The following is a 21966-nucleotide window of genomic DNA, read 5'->3' on the forward strand; positions in this document are numbered from 1 at the left end:
AACTAAAACATCTAAAAATGCCCACGTGGAATCAGATTCAAGCGCAGCTCCGGAATCCAAATAATCCGGTGGTGTTTTTCGATGTGTCTGTGGGCACAACAGAAATTGGCCGAATGATTTTCGAGCTTTTCGAAGACGTCTGTCCAAAGACCTCGGAAAATTTTAGACAATTCTGTACCGGCGAGTACAGAAAGGATGGAGTACCTTTAGGTTTCAAGGGTGCTATTTTCCATAGAGTCATCAAAGACTTCATGATTCAAGGTGGTGACTTTGTAAACGGTGATGGAACTGGAGTAATAAGCATCTACGGTGGTGGAACCTTCCCCGATGAGAACTTCACATTAAAACACGACTCACCTGGATTATTATCCATGGCGAACAGTGGCAAAGACACAAACGGATGCCAATTCTTTATCACGTGTGCCAAATGTAATTTCTTGGATGGTAAACATGTGGTTTTCGGAAGAGTAATAGATGGACTTCTTGTTATGAGGAAAGTGGAGAACGTGCCCACTGGGCCAAACAATAAACCAAAAATTCCTGTGACTATCTCTCAATGTGGACAGATGTAATAGCTAAATGTAATTTATATTTTTGTATGAAACTCAAGGAGCAAACCTGAGATATTGTATTATATTTTGCAAGATTAAAAATGGTATTTTAATCGACTACATCTTTCCATTTAAGGAAGATTTAATCATTTTAATGAGCGGCAAGTAGATTAGTGACCAATTGAGATTACCAATTTAGCTGGAAGCTATTATTAAACCCAGGGACCTCGTAATTTCTTATTAACATTAAACCTACCGAGCATTAAAAGTAACTGGTACATATTTCCTTATAAAAACGACAAGATTTATCTTATTTAGATTTTGTGTAGCTCTGATTGTAATATGTGCTCTACTAAAGATATATGTACAATCATCGTCATAAAATTCTTTCATTATTTGAATTCACATAGAAAGAAGTATGAGAATAAGAACTTGCATAAAGATCCACAGTAACTTACAGTTCCACGAGTCGATTGCAGGAACGTCTCTAAAAGAAATCAGATGAAAAAGGTTGTTTTACGAACTGCGATTTTTATTACATCCGATTTACATACGAAATAAATATTCCATCTTACGATCTATGCAGAATGGTATTATGATTGGACGAAGATCCAAACGCGAAACACTTAAGTCGAGGTACGCACGTGCGCGACAATCTAAGGCTATAGTTATCATCGATTGACAAAAATTCGAACCGTGAATGTTAGGTCATTCATATCAAGTCGCGTATCCCTACGATACGCGGCAAAGCATTCGTACATAATTCGTTCATGAAACAATTCGGTAAATCCGCTGCGCACGACAGCCGAAGGATCAATCGATGTACTTAAAAACGGTGAGTCTTATCCTTTTTGCCATAACTACAGTGTTCAGTTAGAACATGCTCGGAATTATTACACGGATCGAATAAACTGCTTACACTACGCGCGACTGCGTCCTTAGCAATCTGATCAACAGGAAACCACGCTTGCGATGTGTTCAACGCATCGTATGTTTCGTTTATAAAACGACTACTACACAGCCCCCGCAAAACGCGAGCGCACGATCGGCGACCTTGATCACGGAACAAAATACGAAAATAAACCTCCGATTGCCGGTCTCGTGTTGCGCAAAAATCGGATTCCGAAGCGGATTAACCAACTACATCGCGAATGAAACACCGTTAAAGAACTGCGCAATCCTCACTCGCAAATTTGTCCCGAAAAAGCAACCCATTGTCCTGAAAAAGCAATGACAACAAGCAACCCATTGTCTACTATTCGCGCAGTATTCTGCGAGATCGATTCCACGCGATCGGTAACCGGGCGGTGGAACCCCGAAATCACACAAATCACGAATCATCCGGATACCCCGTCATCATCGGGATCGTCACGACCTGAAACAACATTATACCGATCATCATCGTCAGCAGCTCACGGCAGCGATAACAGCTGGTCCCTCCTCTTGGGCACCGTGAGCTGAGCCGCGGTCTACCTGCTGTTGCAGAAGACGTCTTCCTCGATGGTGTCGACCTGCGAGTTGTCATCGACGACCATGATGGGCGTGGCACCGTCGTGGAGGCTCGACTTCGAGATCGACCGTTTGTACGCGTCCCTAGTCACGCTCCTGGTGAAGCTGAACTTCCGCACCAGTTTCTTGTCCAGAGCCGCTGGACTCTTCGGTCCTTTCGCCCTGAACTCGTTCTCCGTTCCTTCGTAATGAGCCAGCATCACCTCAGTCGCGTGTTCCTCGATCGTGTCCACCGCATAATCGATATCCTCGTCGCTGGCGTTCTCCCTGACCACGCAGAACCTCAGTATGTACTTTCCCATCACCCTGGCCGGGATCATATGAAGCCTACCGGAGGCGTTGATGTTGGCCAGCAGCTCCTGGTTGATCTCGTCGCTCTCCTTCAACCGAAAACACACCAAGCCAACCCTGACGTCGTTCGTGATCTCGAACCTCTTGTCCTTCCTCATCAGCGTCTCGAACCGTCTCGCTAGCCTGATGTGATTCCTTATGAACTTCTGCAGACCGGTCACTCCGTACGACCTCATGACGAACCACAGCTTCAGCGCTCGGAAACGTCTGCTCAACGGAATCCCCCAATGACGATAATCTATGGACTCTCCGGATCTAGCGTGTTGAAGGTACAACGGATCAACGACGAGGGCAGACGTCAGCTTAACCCTGTCCCGCACCCACAGGCAGGAGCAATCAAAGTTGACCAGCAGCCACTTATTCGGGTTCGTGTTGAAAGAGTCCGCATGATGTATTCCAGCCATTAACGGTCTCATCTCCGGGCAAATGAAGGCGTTCCCAGCATAAGCTCCATCCACGTGTAGCCACATGTTGGGGTACAGCTTGCACACCGGGCCGATCTCGACTAGATTATCGAACGCACAGGATCCCGTGGTCCCCAGGGTGGTGGAGACGTAGAATGGAACCAGGCCGTTCGCCACGTCCTCCCTGACAGCAGATTCCAATCTTTTGCCACGCAGAGAGCCTTTCTCGTCAGGATCGAGTACACGGAGTTTCACGAGGCAGATCATCGCCGCCTTCTCGACGCAGGAATGCGCCTCCGTAGAACAATAAGCCACCAAACGTGGCAGGAAGGCCGAATCCTCAGTATTCGGGTCCTGCTCCTTCAGGGTCCTGATCGCCTGGTTGCGCGCCGCCAGCATGGTCACCAAAATACACTCCGAAGCAGATCCTTGAATCACTCCGCCGCCCTTGGAGCTCTTGTGCTCCGACAGGAACTCCTTCGGCAAATCCATCGCCTTCGCGTACCAGTCAAGGACGATCGTCTCCAGCTCGGTGCAGGCTGGACTGGCAGCCCAGGAGAAGCCTATGCAGCCAATCGCGTCGGACAACATGTCCCCCAGGATCGAGGGGAACGAGTTCCCAGCCGGAAAGTAGGCGTGGAACCGCGGATGTTGCCAATGGGTGATCTGAAACACGTCCAGAGGTTTCCTTTCAGTTATTTGGACTGGTTAGAGCCTAAGGGTCTTGTTTCGGATGATGAGGACAACGGGAGACTTTTCTGCGGCGACGGAACGTGACCGTTCACGGTCGCCTCACGTTTTACTATTTTTTCGTGTTCGCGAATATTATTAACGTCTAAAGAGGTCGGAATCGATAATCGAGCATCAGCTTTGAACTCACCCCGGGCATTATCTTGCATTCGACGTCCCGCATTATGGCGTCCCATGACTCCCCTTTCGCCGGCGCCTCTTTCGGCAGCAGCGGCCTTAGGTAACCCGGGTCCACATTCGCCGTCACCCTCTTGCCTTCCAGCGTGCGCAGGTACTCGCAGATGTACTCGATCATCTGCTTCCCGCGGACTTGGAACTCGTCGATGTTCATGGTAGCGCGCCGGCTGCAATGGAATTTTCAGAAAGCTATTGCGTAGAATTCAAACTTGATTGAGCACGTTCGTGGTACGTGATCGAGACCATTTTCGACGCCCTTTTATCGGCACGCGGAATTATGCGAGCGTCAAAAACATATTTCTGACGAAATCGCCGCGCGAGGTGGATTGCGACCGCTCTGATCGATACCCGTGGTTAATTGAACGAATTAAGGAAATTAATAGACATCGTCGGTCGAGGGATGACGGAGCCACACGCGACAGGCTTTCGAAAATAGTGTGGAGAAATTTGACGGAATTGCTCTGATGTCACTTTTTACAGTCTACTCTAATAAAATACGAGTCGAACAGGTTGACCGATGGATATTGTGCTTCAAGTAACTCAGCCCTCGTCGCGCGAGGGTTCTCGAGCCTAGTACTATCGCGGATTAAACGGTGTTTCACTCACTTGTTCGTACTACCGAAAGGAAAACCGATCCACTGTGACGATACCCGGGCTCTCCTGAAACCGAGCACGTTCTCCGGCGATTGTCAATTGGCTTGACGCGAGTCAGTCCTCGAGCAAACGCGTAACAGGTTTGTCCCGCGTTGGAGCCGAGACTGGTAGCGCCTGCCAAAGCGCCGGTCAGTTTTATTGCGCGCCTCTGCTTCGTACATCCCTGCCTTACGCAGATTAAAATAAGGCGGAGCTTCGGCGGTCGCGAGCATTTTTCATTTACCTAATTCATTGTTTCTCGCGACACCCTGACCGTCTACCAACTATCCTTGTAACAAGAAGAGCGGTTCCACCCTCTGTCCAAATTCACCCTTTCATCTCTTTATATTCTCTTCGAACGATGCACGTGCGTGCAACTTTCTTTTTCTAAACTTCATACGATCTTGTGTAAAATCCACTCCTTTTTCTCTCCCGTTACGCCTATTCTATTGTTTACAGAATGATGATAGAATGCGTAGATGCATCCGTCTAGATCGAATCTACGATTTGACTCGATTTCGAGACACTTCAGTCAATTTTCTCGCGTTATCGGTCAGTTCCATGGGAAACCTACATTCTTCACGCTAACCGGGTTCACCCCTATCGATCCCCATCGGTGTGCTATTTTAAAAACAGGAAAAAATCGATTCGTCTGCGCGGCGTGCGTCGGGGATCGATCCCGAAAAAATTTCTGAACGAAAAATTTCGCGCGACAACGGTGGCCGGATATCAATGGCGGCATTGTCAGAGGGGGGTCGAACTGGACACCGCACCGCCAGCCTGTTGTCGATGATGCACGGGGAGTAAACTCCAACCCCTTTCCCCTGACTACCCCCTGCTCCCCGGGTTTTATAAATAGACGTTTACTCTTCACCTACATTTACAACACCCCGTAGAGAAGCGGTGACAGGTCACCGCTCAATCTTTGTAACACACACGTGGGAACCGGGCGTGATCACCATTTTCTCTCGTCACCACCTTCACGCATGATCTCCCCGCGACCGTAGTTTTCGAATTGGATTCTCAATCGAGCCTGTCCGGGGGTAGCGATCCTCCAGCCTCGAATTAATTAATCCCCCTCGCCCCCTCTTATCTTAGTGAGTCCCCTTCTTTGTCCGCCTTTCGCTATCACCGACGAATACTGTTTTCTTTTTCAATTGTTACAATGAAATCCTATTTGAATCACGGTCGCCTTCCTCTTTATTACTTCTTCGTGTTCTTATTATTAACATCTAACGAGGCCGGAATCGATAATTGGGATCTCCCAGCTTCGAATTAAGAATTTCCACCGCCCCTTTGTCTTCTCATGCAATTTCGCGCAGAAACATTTCATTTCGCTTATTTTTATACGATTATAAAGGTCAACCGAGTGAATTTTGATCGTGCCCCGGGTTTTATAAAATAATCTATGAATATGGAGATTTGCATGAGTATCCACACGGTCTCGTTACACTTCGCGCGTGAAATATAATTTGTTGATTAATCCAAGATCCACGTGTAACATGGAGAAACAACTTTGAAATGTCACCAGTCAATATTCGTTCATCTATTCAATGAACAACGAGTCTGGTTTTTTCGGTGAACAAATAAGAGAACGAACGCTGGTATTTTCCAATTAAAAAACAACCACGGCCTAACCCCTTGCGCCGCGATTTATTTTACAGTGATTAAATCTTCTTTGTCGTTCATAATTTAGAGTCTATACTAAATTCGAGAATTACGGCTTTCCTATAAGCCGAAACGATTAAAGAGAATAAACGTACTCTACAAGCGATTGTAGAAAAATCAAAGACAATCGAAACAGCGGACCGTCGAGGGATTCAGGAAAGTCGGTTGTTGAAACACCGGTTGGTTCGGTAATATTTTATTGAATTTTCTGATTCACACAGCATGTTGGAGGTTTCGGATCATCGAGAACCCTACCGAATAGCGACAGAATCATTGGGGCGGAGTGTCTTCTAATTCTCTTGAGCACTTGATTCAAGGGCTTGGGGGTGAGGAGATGCATTTACGAATGAGATCTCCGGAATCGCGTTCTCCTTAGTCGCATCCTCCGGGGGATCGATATCTGGCTGATCGGAGCGGTATTCATCGAACTCGCTCAATTAATCAACATTCCGGTCGTTCTTCCCGCGATTGCGTCCGCGTTTTCGCTTGACGTAGCACCTGGCGACGAACGAGTCCGTCGGATCACGTATTTGCGTCACGACGGTCGGTTCGCGACGGAGAAATCGGGAAATTTTTCTGCGCAAAACGAGCCGAAGCGTGTTCGGAACGGAGCCTGGATAAATATGCCGACGGGAATTCTAGGTGAGCGCTGAAGAAGTAAAGATCACGGCCGGGTGAGGACAGCGTCCAGGTGCACCCGGTCTCTGTTTGGATTAGGTCGCTGCATAGGTCACCCCAACCTTTTTAATCGCCGATTCGCGACAAAACGATCGCACAACTTTCTGACCTTTTTCCCTTTTTTTTACCAGCGACGCGACGCGAATCCTCCCCCTGATCTTCCAATTCGCTTTGAAGAGGGACCAATCGATCATTCAGCAAGTCTTCAGCGACGAAACGAACTGTCTGACCTTTTTTTTCCTTCGCTGCCTTTGCTTCTTCGCGAATTCTATTCGCCTAATTCATCGGCAAAGAGGAACCCTGCATAGTCCTGCGATCGTCTAACAAAGCTGGACTCTAGAACGCGTGCACGGGGCATGCAGCTCCGTCGCGATCCAAAACGGAGCGCATTTATACAAAACAGATCGATAAGCAAGTAAAGAAGATGTGCTTGTATTTATCAGGCTGACGAGAGCTGTTCTGTTCCTTCAGCGAACGCCTCCATCGACGGAAACAATCAACGATCAACCCTCAATGATCGATACCCCCAACGAATTGCTTTGCAACAAAAGTTCGATTGTTTTGGCTCCGACGTGAACCTGATCGTTGGTCCCAGAGCGATCGAATACGTTATACTATTGCTACAATTTTCGAAGACTACGGGATCTCTGATCAAAGACGCGAGTCTGTTATATTATCCCCTATTGTCGCGAGGATCTAGGGACTCTCTTCGATCGACTTCCGGAACGCGTTCGATTTCGTCAGCGGCGTTCGCCATTTTAGCGGGATCTCGAGTTTCTTGGTCGATGCACCTGGAGACACGTTAGAAAACGGAGAAACGATTCGGAAATGATTTACGCCCTCCCGTTAGGCGATCTTCCGCGAGATGGAGAACCGGAAGGTGAGGGCTCTGGGCTGCAGCCGTTGCTGCTCCCGCGGCGACTTCCGGTGCCGCCTGCCTTCAAGCGAACCATCGTGTCTAGGTGACGGAATCTGGAATAGAAAATTAGGTTCAACAATGGACCGATGGGTTTTCATGTACAAACAGCCGTCGAGAGGCTTGCTCAAGTACCTGAGAGATAATTCGCTCGTGTCGGCAGCATCCTTTGCCTGCATGAGGTAGGCTAGGGGCCAGGATATCCAGGAACGTCTGCAGACATTGTAGGACACGTTTGACAACCTTTCAACTAAGATATACTTCAATCTAGCGTCCCAATTGTGAACGCTTATAAAGAGACTTCACAGTAAACAAGTAAAATTAACATAACAAAAATTTAACTCGTCGTCTACGGTTGAAATGTGAGTAGAGGATTGAGTTCTTACGACGTAGGATTAGGATTCGATCCAATTCCGCCAATCGTGGCCTGCGTATCGAGTTTCGCGCCGGTCCTGTTTGGAGTTTTGGTGAATCCAGGTTGAATCGCTGGATCGGACACCATGCGGACGAAGAAGGACCTCCTCTGTTCCAAAGTGGCTTTCCTCTTCTTCTCCCGGATATCTGCCAGCTTCATAACATCCTGCAACGGTAGAAAAGCAATTACAAACATACATATTACGAAACATCGAGAAAGCTGAAGAATATCATCGGATTCTCGTCGTCCGAAGAGGACCATTGGTATTTCGCTTGCCTTCGATTCCTGCAACTCGGCCAGATAGTCGGTTATGATGCTCCAGGCGATGTCTACGATAAGGAATCGAATGTTACGACACGTACGGTTAATTTAAGAGAAGATGATAATACTGACCGACGTCAGAAGCTGTGGCATTCGGCGCAGCAAGCGCGAATCGAATCGTGAAACGTTGGTTCACTCTTGCTGGGACCATGTGCAGCTTCCCTGAGTCGTTTATGGTACTCAACAGCTTCTGGTTCAGCGTGTCGGGCCCTTTCGCGCGGAAGCATACTAGCCCCAACTGAAACATCGATGACTATTGTTAGAGAAGGTGTCGACAATGATACGAAAGATTATAGAAGGTATGACTCACCACCACTTCGTTGCAAACCTCGAACCTAGAGTCCTTTCTGACGAGCGCCTCGAACTTCTTCGCTAATTGAATATGGTTCCGAATGTAGGCTTGAAGACCGGATATTCCGTAGCATCGCAGCACGAGCCATAGCTTCAGGGAGCGAAATCGTCGGCTCAGAGGTATGCTCCAGTGTCTGTAAAAAAGATAGTTATCTTGTAAACGAACTTTTCAAATTTATCATCGTAGTAAGCAAGCTTAAGAATTCTAAAATGAACAGTTTTTATAAATTAGGGAGATCGAAAAGCTGCGTCCACTTCCACAAAATTCTGTACTTTACGTGTACAAGAAGGAATCGTCTGTGCGACGAGAAGGGAGGACCATAATTCTCAATTGCGGGGTCTACGATGTAACAAATGGGCCGGCAGAAAACAGAAACCAGCAGAAAGATAACTTCACCTGTAATCAATGGCCGTGTCCGCGTGGGTGTGCTGAAGATAAAGTGGATCGACGACGAGCGCGCTGGTCAGCTTGAATCTGTCTCTCACCCACAGACAGGAACAATCGAAATTAGTCAACAGGAACTTGTTGGTGTTCGTGTTGAAGGAGTCCGTGTACTCGATGCCAGCCATCAGATACTTCAACTCCGGGCAAATGAACGCATTACCAGCGTACGCGGCGTCCACGTGCAACCACACCTGTAGGAACAGAAGATCTTAACCGATTCGAGAACTCGGTGTTAGCGGATTAGAGGATGATCTTACGCCTTGGTATTTTTTACAAACTGGACCGATCTCCTTGAGATTGTCGAAGGAGCAGCAAGCGGTGGTGCCGAGGGTGGTGGAGACGAAGAAGGGGATGTAACCCTCGGCGGTGTCGGCCTCGATTGCCTATTAAAACAACGAGATAGAATAATGATAATTATCGAAGAGAATTACGTCGGGGTTTGATTGCTGCATCGATCTCTGAAGAAAGGAGATAGCTGGAGCCGGATCTCCATAATAAAAATTGTCAATTTATACGAAACGACAGTTAAAAGCGATATGTAATAATGAGTAGCTCTTTTCTATCCCGGAGAATTATTAAGAATAAGATCTAATCGTTGTAATGGGGAAAATTGTCCACGTAAATGGTCCATGTAAGAAGTTGAAATTTCTCTAATGTCTTTGCAGTTTTCTGTTTCACCTATTTACTTTTTCACAATCTGTTATATAATACCTGACGCAAAGTCTCGCCTCGAAGCACGCTCTTCTCATCAGGCTCGAGGATTCGGAGCTTTACAAAGCAGATCATCGCGTCTTTTTCAACACTGCTATGACTCTCCCGGCTGCAGTAGGCCATCAGCTTTCCTAGAAGTGCAGTTTCGTCCAGATGCGAATGAGCCGGCGACTCCTTAAGCCTGGCGATCGCTTGCGCTCTTGCAGCCAGCATGCACACCAAGATGCACTCCGAGGCTGAACCCTAACATTCAAGTCAACAATTTTTTCCCTTCGTCAATCTCTTTACACCGAAGGAACATGTCTAAAAGGGTTCGACGGATACCTGTATTACGCCTCCTCCCTTGCTACCGGGGCTGAAGTAAAGGAAGTCCGACGGCAGACCGATAGCCTTGCCTGTCATTCAATTTCGCAAAATGTTTTCATTATGTCTACACAGTATCTACGCGAGACTATTAGGTTGAATAATATGTTCGTTAGAGCGTCGGACGTTATGTTCAAGCAAAATTGAGATTATCACAATGATTTCGACAAATGTTGAAATATTTCATATTGAAAATACAGTATGAAGGAAAATACCACCCTCCTCCACGGTTTAAGGATGAACTTTCCAAACTAATGCGAGAAGTTCGTTAATTAGAAGAGTTCCATACAAAATGAAATTCCTGCCGAGAAACACGAACGGACTTGTTACTCGACCTAATGGAAGAACGCGTATCATTACCGAACCAATCGCAGACTATCGTCTCCAGCTCCGTGCAGGCTGGACTGGCCGCCTAGAATAAACAGAGGGTCGTGATCCGACGGTGATCGAGCAAATAGTTACCGATCCAATCCGTCAAATCTGACACGAGGGCCGAATGGCCGAATGATTAAGCGCACAGATTCGCTTACCCATGAGAACCCGATGCAACCGATCGCGTCGGACAACATATCTCCGAGGATCGAGGGGAAGGAGTTTCCGGCCGGGAAATAGGCGTGAAACCTCGGATGCTGCCAGTGGGTGATCTAGAAAAACGGGTTCTAGGTTTCGTCAGGAGGACACACCTAGTGGGATCTCTAAAGGATAATCTAAACTCGAACCTTACCCCAGGCATGATCTTCGACTCGATGTCCTTCATGATGTCCTCCCAAGGCTCCGGTTGCTGCGGTGCCTCTATAGGCAACAAAGGCCTCAGATACCCTGGCCCAACATCCGGCGTCACTCTTCTGTTGTGGATGTTGCTCATGAACTCGCAGATGTACTCTACCATCTCCTTGCCGCGCACACGAAATTCCTGGATGTCCATCGTGATCTACTCTCGCCTGGACGAGCTGGTCGAATCCGGCACAGTCTTCGGATCGATCGATACTCCCAAAGAGGAAGAAAGGGATCACGGCTAGATAGCACCGATCTATCAAAGGGGTAGACGATTCCTCACTTTATTCTCGGACACAAACTAGGCGACATTCACCACAGAGTCACAGACGTATCGTATCGCTCCCATGAAGTAGGATCAACCGAGTTATCCTTGGATCACTCGGTATTCTTCGTGGTGCCGGTAGCGCGCGACGAATCGTCCTACCTGTTGCTAGTTAGAGCGAATACGAAGATGTTGGGTGCCCGATCGGTCCACGTCGGATGAGCCACCACTGAACAATCCCGAGTTCCTCTAACCACCGTGGATATATCGAGGATCCAGCCAGCGAAAAGCCTTCCCGTCGTGCGCAAACGCATCCTTCCGCGGCGATCTTCTTCGCGAGTCCTCGAGGAAAGGACGAGCGGCGAAGAGGGAGAACTGGGGGAGAAGGAGAGACAGAGGGAAAAAGAGAGAGAGTCGAACGAATGGACCTATCTGTGCTACGGGACAATTTCCGTCAAGGGGATGCTTCAAATAGACACATGGGAAGCCATCGTCGGGCCCTGCGACGCTGTAAGCTCATTCTTCTCGTTCGTCAGCCGGTGTTTAATAACTACCGTACCCGCCGGAGACGAGTCCCTTGGAGCTTGAGGAGCAAACAATTTCGCACCGGTGTGCCCAGAAGGTGAAACAGTTCTGACCCCCACGACAAATTTTCGATCGACCGGTTTACCGCGCGACCGGAGATGCTGTTTACTGTGTTGGACGCTCGATGGACTAGAATCTAGTCACCGGATCACCGGGGAACCACGTCGAGAGCTGGTGACCAGGAAAGGGGGTCGAAAGTTTTCTTCGGCTCGGGAAATCTCATTCCGCGGGGCTGACAGACGCGGAAGTATGCATAGAATCGGCGGCCTGGCGAATCGACTGGTTCGAGGTTAGCCGGGAAAACTTCTCGAAACGGTGTTCCAGCTCGTTCATTCGCGACCAAGTCGTCGAGCATCTTCGCCGCGGAAGAGTTGGCCACTCGAACAAATTGGAAGCCGGTCTTGCCGCGATGGGGCGCGATGGTTTATTACGGTGGTGAAGGGGCGCGTAGGCATCGTTAAGAAGGTGTCAGACGCAGAATGTCCTCCCGGAGCTTTCTTCTCTCTCTCTCTCTTTTTTCCTTCTCTCGCTTGGTCGAGAAGATCGAGAGGAAGTCGTGTCGCACACCGAAACTGGTCGAAATCCTTGACCTTTTCCGCTTTTTACAGAATCCACGGCGCGGCGCATCCACCGAACCCTCGATTGCCTCGGCTTGGAATTAGATTGTTCTCTGAGAGCAGACACCACCGATAACGCGGATATGGCACCGCAGAGACCTGTGTGTGTATGCTCACCTGCTGGCTCACCTCCACGCCCGGAAATCGGTCGATGATTCGTCACCGGATCCGGTTTCTACATTCTCTCGGCGACGCGGCAAAGGGTCCGTTTTGTCAACCGGACGCCCGACTACTCGTGACTACTTCACGAATAGTATCACGGAACTATATAGGGCGAATAATGATTTCCCTGCCTAGACGCGGAACTAGGGACAGTTCCGAGAAACTCGGAGTTAAATCTTTAAAGGGAATCGATCGTGGTAGAGGTGTCACTATCCGTCCGACGAGACTTCGAGTGCACATGCACGACAGAAATTATGGTTTTCCATACGGTACCGCCGAACGGCCGGCAAATTGCCGGTTTTTTTAGCAGCGGAGTCGAGTGCGTTTACGCTTCAGACTTGAGTGCGGTGCTTGGTATTCCATTTCACTTCCGATCGACGCATTTCTACTTGGTGCTAGACGTCGATAGGTCACGGTGTCTTGGTTCTCTTTTTTCTTTGCTCCAATTTTTGCGGAGGGAAATGGAGCTGATTTTATCGTCGAATTTAATGGCGGTGTCTTTATGCGAATTCCTTCGATTAGAGATTATTCCACAGAGATCGGAGCAAGGTGGGAATTTCTTTTGTTGGGGGAAGGTGGACTGTAGTTGGAATGGAGGACGAGAATATTGCTATTTTTGTTAATATACAGGATGTCTCAGCTAAAGGAGGCCACCTAAATATCTCCTTCATTTTTAATGGCACAAAAGATATTTATGGCATAATTTAAATGGTATCGAAGAAGGAATATCATAGAAGAACAATTTTGTTTGTCCGGTTATTTTTTCATAGTTTTTCAAGGTCATCGTTATTTTTTATCGGGAAAAATTATCTTTTTTTACTCCATCTTGTAGCGGCTGAAAAAATACATCTTAATATGCTTAAGTCATTACCTTCAGGTGACCTTCAGTACCAAAAAATGTGATAAAATTGTAGGATAATATTAGGATTACATTTGAACTTACTGTTTATGTTATAAGTGCTCAAAGTAATGTCCGTCGGCAGCAATACACTTTCTGACACGATCAATCATGGATCGCTTACATCACTTTGAGCACTTATAACATACACAGTCAGTTCAAATGTAATCCTAATATTATCCTACAATTTTATCACATTTGGTACTCAAAGTCACCCGAAGGTAATGACTTAAGCATATTCAGATGTATTTTTTAAGCCGCTACAAGATGGAGTAAAAAGAAATAAGTTTACCCGATAAAAATTAACAATGACTTGAATTGAATGAATTGAACAAACTATAGAAAAATAACCGGACAAAAAAATTGTTTTTCTATGATATTCCTCCTTCGATACCATTTAAGTTATGCCATAAATATTTTTGGTGCCATTTAAAATACAGGAGATATTTAGGTGGCCTCTCTCTCTCCTTTAGCCGAGACACCCTGTATATTTTTAATATAGATGATGATGAACCGGAGAATTGGGCTGTACTGCAATTTGAAGCGTACTCTTTTTAACATTTTCGCTAATCTCTAATGACTACTGTGTATTAAGAACGATTAACAATTTTTTTCTGTATGATAATCTCGCAATAAGTTATTGGATTAAATTCTAAAAGACAATTCATTGTTTTGCGAATGAGCTTGCTATGATTATTGAACGCTTTAGGAAAATAAAACTCCATGTGTATGTCTGATCTTTAAGGATTCTACTACTTGTAATAGATTATTCTGCCAAAGATTTCCGAAATGATCGTCCTGATCGCTCCTAAATTCAGCATTCAGTGTTACATCATGTTTCTTCCGCTTTAAAAAATTCGTCCCTGAAGTGATTTCATTAGTTCCGTTCCATAGTGCACAAATGAGATACTCGAGATGCTAAAACGACCATACTTGGCCACAGTGCGTCGAGAGAAGAAAAACTAGGGGGCACGAAAATGGTGCAACGAACTCTCGATAGTGTCCAGAGGATGTTCATTGAATAGTTCGGACCGCGAAAGGTGAAACGCCGCCCTTTAGGGAAAAACGTTCATAATGCTGGAATGCAGGGGCGAGGTACCGGCAGGGGTGCTTAATAATGCAATATGGCGTCGTGGCGTCGCAGCGCTATGCCGACTATGCCGCATACCACCACCATATACGCCTACACTGCGAGGAGCCAACCCCCTTCGCGCCACTTGGAAAGGAGCCACGGGGAAGGGATGTACCGTGCAATCGAATGCTGATTGGAAAATATTGATGGGGCTTTCCATACGGGGTCTTCTCCACCGCCACACCGGAGCTTTTTCTCTCGCCCCGGAATTCCGGAAATTATATCGGACGCGAACTTTCGAGGGACGACCAGCTTCCTTCGCGGCTGATATTAATTGACGATCACCGGAACGAGATTGATGGCCCACACGAGCCCCGTTGACTTCCCCATACCGATCGTTATCACCGAATTCTTTTCTTCGTATGGTTACAAATGGCATGACGATCCAGCTTATCAAATATCGCCTAGAGTCGTCAACACACCGATCATTGTGCGGAATAAAAATTTTCTACCTGAATTACAACGAACTAAATTCTTCTAATGTTTTTACAGTTTTCCATTACACCTCATTTCTATCGTGAATCTATGGCCATGAATGGCACATCGATTCAGCTTAACAAATATCATTAATTTTCGGTTAGAGCGGTGAAACTACCTTGAAACAGCATTGCAACTTCGCCGTGCATAATGAAGGAATTTTTATAGCTTTATGGTGGTCTCCATGAATGACGATTCTTAGGAGATCATGACCTACTGACTCACAAAGAACGTCGCTCGTCTACCCCCTCCGATTTTGATGAAACTTTGCAGTTTTGTGCTGCATTCAACCATAAATAATCTCTGTTCTTATGTCTCTGCGGAGTATTTGATAAATAACATTTTCTACGCTTTTCTGAAACATAAATCGTTAACAAAACGAGTAGACGAGGATATTAGACAATCGTGACAGTGTTGAAGGAATAAAAATATGAATGAGTAGGAAAAAATCCGAAGAACGCCGCAGGGTTAAATTATATTCTTATCTTTTATAGTTTCCGAGATAGCCTCGAGGGTTGAAATTTTCAAGGGGTATTTCACCCCTTTCAGATGGCATTCTCAAGACTTCCCTTGTCCAATAGAAACCGATGGAATGTCGACTAAGTATTTCATTTAATTGTTGCAGATGGGCAAATCGAAGTTCAAGAAAACGAAATGGACGAAGAACTTGAGCGAGGAGCCAGAAGATTCGGGAGTCCCTATACCCAATTTACCGAAGAACTTTCTCTCAATGCGGGTAAGATTATAATAAAACTTTGCCCTTCTGATGTCGTTATCTAATTGAAGCCTTTTAGGTGAAAAGTGGCACGAAAATTAGGAACGTTCTTGGCTACGCTTTGAAAGAGTTTCCAAACTACAACTGCGTCGTATGGACCTCAGCTGGTCACGGAATAGGAAAGGCAATTTCTTGCGCGGAGTTGTTCAAAAAGGAACAAAAGGGACTCCATCAGATCACAAAATTACGTTACACTCAGTGAGTCTTCAAATCATCGAGAGTTTCTTACCCTTTGGACATTGTTCGTTTGTTAAATTACAGATCGGAGAAGTCCAAAACGGAAAATGCAAATGGCGATAAGTCGACGATCCGCCACGTACCGGAAATACACATTATGCTGGCGAAGGAAGTGAAGGACACTTCTGTGCCTGGGTAAAATGAATTTCTTTATTATTATTATTATCATTGTTAATAGCATGTAAAGTGTTATCGTGGCGAATTTAGCCGACGATAACTAGTGAAGGACACGTCGGTGCCTGGATAAAATGACTTTCTACATTGTTCTTAATGTTAGTAGTAGTTAAAGTGTCATCGTGGCGAATTTAGTTATCAGGCATCCGACGATACCGGGGAATTCTTAGACGAAGAAGAAATAAAGAACGGGAAGAAAAAAGAGAGTCAGGAAGCTGGTAGTAATGTGACCTGCATCGATACTGAGGAATTCGCCGTAATGGGACTGAGAACGGGTCAAAAAAGACCGAAGAAAGAGCAGCAAATGGGAGCGTCTTCGAAGAAAACTAAAAAGCGGAAGAACGATAAATAACAGTGAAAGAGAAAGGAGCATAACATTGTAAGTAAAATATGTATAAATTTCTCCACCATTCACAAAAATATCTTATGATGTATTTGTATTGAATAGAAAGTTTATTCTTTATCAAGTACATGCACATTCGTTACAGAAATGATCGCATAACAATATATACCTGTCGTCTCCTTTGTTGATGAATATTCTTATTTACAAAGTGTATTTTATATATACAATGTTGCAGCGGTACACGTGTAGGGTGCCGCGTACGAAAACAGGTATGCATGAACATCGTGAACTTACGTTTAGTACGAAAATTTCAGTGCCCTCCGTATAAATTCGTTTGCAAATTTTGTTTTAAAAAAACGATCCTGTCGTAAAAGATTAATGTACCATGTCCAAAACGAATCGACGGACTAGCTTGTCGTTTAGTCGAATTCCCTAGTCTTAATTTTATAATTGCAAGACTTATCTGGCAATATGTCAGAATCGCATATATTGTATATTAATCCTTACGTCTAACAACTGACGATAGAAGTTGAACTTCTTTGAATCGTGAAATATCATGCGACAATAAGAGAGAAGCTTAATATTTCAGTTTCATTACCACACGAGATAAATATCGTATAAATATTCATTACCATCGCTGCCATTAATAATAATGTTGAATAAGAATCTGTTTAATATTGTGATTATGATTATATCATATTGATAAATTGCTTTACGTCATATTGAATAAATCTATTTCTCACGAAAAATTTCTTTAAAAGGAAATCAGTATTAAAAATCAGTCGATTGAACTTACTTGGTAATTCAGTTATAACTTACACCTTATTCCATAAATGAACGTGTGAAAAAATCGTTTTTTGAACTGGTTCGCACGGATAATCATTAATTTAAATGAAATCAAATATTTTTACAAAAATATACAATCGCTACCTTCGACGAAAGATGCGTTTAACTCGAATTTCTTGTTATTGATATAATACGAGTTATTGAATAATACATAGAAATAAGAATTCAGTAACACATAATTGTTTTGAGTTCAATATATTGTAGAAAATATAATAAGTAAGAAGTGTATCTTCATGTTTCTGCAAGTACAGTCCATATCCTTATATGAATCGACTTAATAACAGTTGCGTTCAAGATTTCAATTATCTTGTACAGTGTACATTATAAAGCTTACACATTATAATGATGAACGAATATTGTAAACATGATTATTAAGCATGAAAAACTGCTTTATACATCAAATCGAGTTTAGAAAAATGGAGAACAAGAAATTCTAGTGTCAAATTTAGAAATTCGCATTGTGTTTCAGCTGGGATCGTTATCGATCCGTTTTCAACGCTTCCGTCGCATTTCCAAATATGTCAAGAAGTACTTCAGCAGTGTATCAATATTACCAATGGTCTCTCTAAATCTGACAAATCAACTTTGGGCAGTATAAATAAATGTTTAGATTCTAGGCTTCGCTCTCCGTGGTTCCATCTTCTTCCATTATAGGTACTATCAAACATTCCTTTGACATTAAGCTGTACTTTATTACGAATGCTGTGAACCTGCAACAAACATATTTACTCAGCAAGAGAATAAATGTCTACATGGAATTTGTAACATATATTAAATCTACCTGCGACACAAGAATGTCTCGTTCTCATACTCGTCAAATATTGTTCTATGGTGGTAATACGCGTGAGAGAAGATTCTGTAAACTCTGCGACTAACAGATCCCAGTTTAGCGACAGAAGATTCCTTAATACTCACTCTGCAACGAAATTTCGAGCATGTATAATTACATTAATTTATACATTAATTTAATTATTGTTATACCTGCTAGGAAAATACTTGTTACTGTTAAGTAAACAAGCAGCACCATCGAGCGTGTGTCGCGTGTAATCAACAGCTGGACATTCCTTGGGTGTCTTATGCGCAGCGCACAAAAATATCCATTGTTCAGTGGCTGTCATTTGTGTACAAACTTCTGGCTGGCATTCCTCCTGCAGTCTCACTGTTAAACCGTTTAACTCCATACAAAATTGTCTGAGATGCTCGTATTTCCATACAGCTTCATCGTGCGCATCTGGCATTTCCAATATCAAGTCAACGTTCGAGGGGTCTCTTCGGATCATCTGTTGAATATACTGCTGCACTGCCAGCGTGCTATCCATTTCTTCGAATGGTTCATCGGGCCACCTAGAGAAATCCTAAACGAATAACACTTGCCATTAGTAAAATCTTTGAAGTCCCTATAGTCGTTTATAAGAACTCTTCGTTGTTACCTGTCAAACATGTACATGTTTGTGATTAGGGCGTAACACGAAAGGTATTCACAACATTTAATTAACCTAAAATTGTGTTTCGGAATAGCAGTAGAATCTGTGCATTAATAAACACAGAGGATCAGGTAAACAGGATAATATGTATTATTAAAGTCTGTAAACATTCGCCTGTTTTGTGGGTCGTTTATTGATTTTCATTGGACATGTCAGGGACGCGTTCGAATGTTTCTGTAAGTACACCCCGTAAAACGGAACACATATCGGACTATGGTACGAGAGGCACGGTGGCGGTAAATCGTTAACAAAAATAACATCGTTATTAACCTTTGCTTTGGTCCCGGGCCTATTTCTTCTGAGGATCGTAGGTCCGTCCGCCATCTTCATTTTGCTTCGATCGTATTCTGATTGTATCAAATAAAAAGATCTGGTGTCTGGTGTGTCGTAATGTCGGCGCGGAGATGCAATGTCGGCCTATAGTGAGAGTAGCGACATCACATCATACAATCGATATCTATTTAAATAAGTACTTACATGGTGCTTACTCTATTCGAGTTCGGGTCGGATGCACTATTTTCTTTTATGGTATATTATAAATTTTATTGTATATTATTATATATATATAGACTGCGGATATTTTTTTAATGCAATTTTCAATTTTTGTAGGCAAATTTTAAAAAAGGAGAATCATGTGAAATGTTATTTTCAGTGGTAATAAGTAAAAAATCGTGCTAAATTGTGTGGAATTTTATTTTCTTGCATTTTTTTAAGTCATAAATGCATAAAGATCCGCAGTTGTTCCTTTCAGGGACAGAGATCGTGTAGGGAAACTATTTTTTTATGACTGCGTCGACCGCGCCTAAAGTACAAAGGATGCCGAATGTAGAAAAGGACAGCATGTAAACACGCTAGAAGGGGTAGGCGAAGGGACAGTGAACTCGGAGATCTGTGGAGATCCTCAGGGAGCTAAATAGACTGCGACTTTACTGTATATTAAAAATCTTTTAGAACCCGTCCGACAAAGTCGAGTCGATATATGTATATATCAAACACATCCCTACTATTTGGGGTGGATGGTACTCTTTAGGGTACAGGATGGATGGTAAAATAGAACTTTAATCTAACAAATGGATTTATATTTATAATAAGTTTTGCGTCTATATACAGGATAAACAGAAGTATGTATTTGCTTTGCAAAACAACGCTAGGGTTCGATCGTTCCTTTTTATTTGTACAATGCTTTGAGAATGAAAAGAATTGACTAATGCAGCCTTAGAAATTATAGAGCCATTTATTCGTAAATGTCTTCTCTATCTGCGACGTAACGTACTATATCGGCAGGTCGTAATAGTCTCTCCGCGTCCATATCCGGTATTTCGAAACCGAATTCGTCCTCCATTGCCATTATAACTTCTACATGGTCCAGAGAGTCTAAGCCCAAGTCATTTATGAAATGGGAGTCCAATTTCAGCTGAGCAAAATTGAAAAATTGTTCAATACAAGTTCCAGAATAGATACATTGAAGTAACTGATACGTAAAATAGAAATACTATTTCAGTGGCACTTTAGAATCATATATTTACATATCAGTTTGAATTCGAAGACACCACGATTCAAGCGAGGTGTTAATTGATCACTAATATGTTCAGAAGTTATCTATCAACTCATTTTGTTAACAAATCTAACATCTAACATCATTAGATGCCAATTAGATCTTTACATGTCCATAAATTGCAAAAACACCTTCACGAGTATCTTTGGTGCTATATAATTTTTGTAGTAAATAGATACCTTCTTAGGATCAATTTTATCATAAAGATTGAGTACTAAAAGTACTCGCTGCTGAATGAAGTCAAGTGATAACGGTGGCTTATGGCTGTAGAGGCGCACCTGCTTGACTCGTGTGCCCGTTATGTCCTGTAAAGGAGTATTTGATAAAAATTATATATAATAACCTTGTCAGCTGATATTTTATCATAGGCTGCGACCACTTTTAATACACGTTCCTCAATCTTCTTAGTTCTACTTTCATCTGAATATGCACGAACACTCTCAGTCTTTACCTAAATGTATTTAAATCAATTTTACATGTACGAAGGAAATAAGTTCAATTGAATCACGGGACAAAATAATATTCGGTGTCGTAAGAGTGAGACTCATATTGGTTCATGGAATCGAAATCAATTAAAACCATAACACGTTAAAGCTTATGGAATCGATGATGACAGATATCGAGGAAGATCAATCATTCCGCATGATATGTATCCTATTTGTCTGCCAAAACATGAAGCATTTCAGTTATATAATATCTGATTTAAAAACACGACATACGCAAATCACGTAAGAAGTTTCGGCTAGTTCTCTGCAAGTAAGGAGTAACCAGTGTTTACCTGTGGCAGAAGTGTGATGGTTCTTTGTCTTTTACAATGAAAGGATCTCTCTGTTAATTGAAGTTGTGTGGCAGTAGCTCGTAAACAAAATCGACTGATCGAATTCTTAAAAGAACCGGTATTTCTCATTAAAAGACGAATACCCGTGAGAGACGCCATTTTCTCAGCTGCAAACGTAAAATGCAGTCGACAAGATTTGGACTGTAGTAGCGTGCGCGAACCTAATTTCTGTTATACATGTGCAACGACCGTCTGTAGGTTATCAGCACTCGCATACGGTTCCTGAAATTTTACGCTAGAGGGCTTTCGAAACGAACAGATTCTCGCAAGTACTCCAGTCTTCCGTTCCAGGGAAAATTTAAATCAATAAGGAAAACGCGATAGATATATAGACATTTATTGGAGTTGACAAAAGATTGCTACAAGCACGTAGAAGCTCTTTTGAAACCTCATAAAAACATTTTTGATCGGACTGAGAGCAATCTCTGCTGGTCACGATTCGTGGTTCATATGTAATTGGTATACATCAGTATACATATACATACAATACACACATGTTATACATTCATATTTCAAAATCGAAATAAAAATTTTTGCAAAATTATGCGGGGTACTCCAAAA

The 21966-nt window shown here is 43.7% G+C and overlaps 6 protein-coding genes across 13 annotated transcripts; 2 read left to right on the plus strand and 4 right to left on the minus strand.

The window, feature by feature from the left end:
• The first annotated feature begins 7 nt into the window (after window positions 1-7).
• On the plus strand, window positions 8-671 carry LOC143208688 (peptidyl-prolyl cis-trans isomerase H). Its single transcript, XM_076423323.1, has one exon. It carries the CDS (start codon window positions 18-20, stop codon window positions 570-572), a length of 555 nt encoding a protein of 184 aa, XP_076279438.1. The 5' UTR covers window positions 8-17; the 3' UTR covers window positions 573-671.
• LOC143208592 (tyrosine decarboxylase) lies at window positions 603-4503 on the minus strand. Its single transcript, XM_076423083.1, has 4 exons — window positions 4349-4503; window positions 3696-3909; window positions 2025-3481; window positions 603-1926 (listed from the first exon to the last, which is right to left on the minus strand). Exons 2-4 carry the CDS (start codon window positions 3894-3896, stop codon window positions 1920-1922), a joined length of 1665 nt encoding a protein of 554 aa, XP_076279198.1. The 5' UTR covers window positions 3897-3909; window positions 4349-4503; the 3' UTR covers window positions 603-1919.
• Window positions 4504-4775: 272 nt separating this feature from the next.
• LOC143208570 (aromatic-L-amino-acid decarboxylase) lies at window positions 4776-13320 on the minus strand. Of its 3 annotated transcripts, none has more exons than XM_076423051.1 (13): window positions 11445-13320; window positions 10968-11273; window positions 10774-10887; window positions 10604-10655; window positions 10205-10275; window positions 9881-10123; window positions 9427-9552; window positions 9122-9360; window positions 8684-8858; window positions 8446-8611; window positions 8024-8381; window positions 7773-7850; window positions 4776-7693 (listed from the first exon to the last, which is right to left on the minus strand). In XM_076423051.1, exons 2-13 carry the CDS (start codon window positions 11166-11168, stop codon window positions 7555-7557), a joined length of 1962 nt encoding a protein of 653 aa, XP_076279166.1. In that variant the 5' UTR covers window positions 11169-11273; window positions 11445-13320; the 3' UTR covers window positions 4776-7554. The 3 variants fall into 3 exon arrangements, with proteins under 3 accessions (XP_076279166.1, XP_076279174.1, XP_076279156.1); XM_076423059.1 differs by having other exon boundaries at window positions 8024-8217; window positions 8329-8381; window positions 10968-13318; XM_076423041.1 differs by having other exon boundaries at window positions 10968-13320.
• A 1122-nt stretch (window positions 13321-14442) lies between these two features.
• On the plus strand, window positions 14443-21526 carry Rpp25 (ribonuclease P protein subunit Rpp25). Of its 4 annotated transcripts, none has more exons than XR_013008951.1 (7): window positions 14446-15106; window positions 15779-15889; window positions 15948-16126; window positions 16190-16300; window positions 16475-16718; window positions 16918-16951; window positions 17998-21526. XR_013008951.1 is itself a non-coding variant. In XM_076423272.1 (6 exons), the coding sequence occupies exons 1-5, from the start codon at window positions 14975-14977 to the stop codon at window positions 16689-16691; spliced, it is 750 nt and encodes a 249-aa protein (XP_076279387.1). In that variant the 5' UTR covers window positions 14443-14974; the 3' UTR covers window positions 16692-16718; window positions 16918-21526. The 4 variants fall into 4 exon arrangements, 2 of the variants coding, with proteins under 2 accessions (XP_076279387.1, XP_076279373.1); XR_013008949.1 differs by having other exon boundaries at window positions 14448-15106; window positions 16828-16951; XM_076423272.1 differs by having other exon boundaries at window positions 14443-15106; window positions 16918-21526.
• On the minus strand, window positions 18086-19429 carry Mob4 (MOB kinase activator 4). Its single transcript, XM_076423295.1, has 4 exons — window positions 19283-19429; window positions 18510-18883; window positions 18310-18444; window positions 18086-18238 (listed from the first exon to the last, which is right to left on the minus strand). The coding sequence occupies exons 1-4, from the start codon at window positions 19340-19342 to the stop codon at window positions 18142-18144; spliced, it is 666 nt and encodes a 221-aa protein (XP_076279410.1). The 5' UTR covers window positions 19343-19429; the 3' UTR covers window positions 18086-18141.
• On the minus strand, window positions 20070-21628 carry Nd-acp (NADH dehydrogenase (ubiquinone) acyl carrier protein). Of its 3 annotated transcripts, XM_076423356.1 has the most exons (4): window positions 21346-21628; window positions 20911-21018; window positions 20747-20845; window positions 20070-20426 (listed from the first exon to the last, which is right to left on the minus strand). In XM_076423356.1, exons 1-4 carry the CDS (start codon window positions 21502-21504, stop codon window positions 20247-20249), a joined length of 546 nt encoding a protein of 181 aa, XP_076279471.1. In that variant the 5' UTR covers window positions 21505-21628; the 3' UTR covers window positions 20070-20246. The 3 variants fall into 3 exon arrangements, with proteins under 3 accessions (XP_076279471.1, XP_076279463.1, XP_076279453.1); XM_076423348.1 differs by lacking the exon at window positions 20747-20845 and having other exon boundaries at window positions 21346-21621; XM_076423338.1 differs by lacking the exon at window positions 20911-21018 and having other exon boundaries at window positions 20747-20872; window positions 21346-21619.
• Window positions 21629-21966: the final 338 nt, after the last annotated feature.

This window comes from Lasioglossum baleicum, chromosome 1, assembly GCF_051020765.1.
Source record: "Lasioglossum baleicum chromosome 1, iyLasBale1, whole genome shotgun sequence".
NCBI lineage: Eukaryota > Metazoa > Arthropoda > Insecta > Hymenoptera > Halictidae > Lasioglossum > Lasioglossum baleicum.

What these genes read in the sequence shown, in the direction of transcription:
- LOC143208688 (XM_076423323.1), top strand. Translation starts at nt 18, where the DNA reads ATGCCCACGTGGAATCAGATTCAAGCGCAGCTCCGGAATCCAAATAAT.
- LOC143208592 (XM_076423083.1), bottom strand. Translation starts at nt 3,896, where the DNA reads ATGAACATCGACGAGTTCCAAGTCCGCGGGAAGCAGATGATCGAGTAC. An exon ending in AATGCAAGATAATGCCCGGG is followed by an intron (nt 3,482 to 3,695) that starts GTGAGTTCAAAG and finishes GACGTGTTTCAG; the next exon opens with ATCACCCATTGGCAACATCC.
- LOC143208570 (XM_076423051.1), bottom strand. Translation starts at nt 11,168, where the DNA reads ATGGACATCCAGGAATTTCGTGTGCGCGGCAAGGAGATGGTAGAGTAC. An exon ending in TGCCACAGCTTCTGACGTCG is followed by an intron (nt 8,382 to 8,445) that starts GTCAGTATTATC and finishes TCCTTATCGTAG; the next exon opens with ACATCGCCTGGAGCATCATA. An exon ending in TCGAATCCTAATCCTACGTC is followed by an intron (nt 7,851 to 8,023) that starts GTAAGAACTCAA and finishes CAATGTCTGCAG; the next exon opens with ACGTTCCTGGATATCCTGGC.
- Rpp25 (XM_076423272.1), top strand. Translation starts at nt 14,975, where the DNA reads ATGGCCCACACGAGCCCCGTTGACTTCCCCATACCGATCGTTATCACC. An exon ending in TCGTCAACACACCGATCATT is followed by an intron (nt 15,107 to 15,778) that starts GTGCGGAATAAA and finishes TAATTGTTGCAG; the next exon opens with ATGGGCAAATCGAAGTTCAA. An exon ending in AAGGACACTTCTGTGCCTGG is followed by an intron (nt 16,301 to 16,474) that starts GTAAAATGAATT and finishes TGGCGAATTTAG; the next exon opens with TTATCAGGCATCCGACGATA.
- Mob4 (XM_076423295.1), bottom strand. Translation starts at nt 19,342, where the DNA reads ATGAAGATGGCGGACGGACCTACGATCCTCAGAAGAAATAGGCCCGGG. An exon ending in GGCCCGGGACCAAAGCAAAG is followed by an intron (nt 18,884 to 19,282) that starts GTTAATAACGAT and finishes TTATTCGTTTAG; the next exon opens with GATTTCTCTAGGTGGCCCGA. An exon ending in AACAAGTATTTTCCTAGCAG is followed by an intron (nt 18,445 to 18,509) that starts GTATAACAATAA and finishes ATTTCGTTGCAG; the next exon opens with AGTGAGTATTAAGGAATCTT.
- Nd-acp (XM_076423356.1), bottom strand. Translation starts at nt 21,504, where the DNA reads ATGGCGTCTCTCACGGGTATTCGTCTTTTAATGAGAAATACCGGTTCT. An exon ending in ATAAAATATCAGCTGACAAG is followed by an intron (nt 20,846 to 20,910) that starts GTTATTATATAT and finishes CGAGTCAAGCAG; the next exon opens with GTGCGCCTCTACAGCCATAA. An exon ending in ATAAAATTGATCCTAAGAAG is followed by an intron (nt 20,427 to 20,746) that starts GTATCTATTTAC and finishes AATTTTGCTCAG; the next exon opens with CTGAAATTGGACTCCCATTT.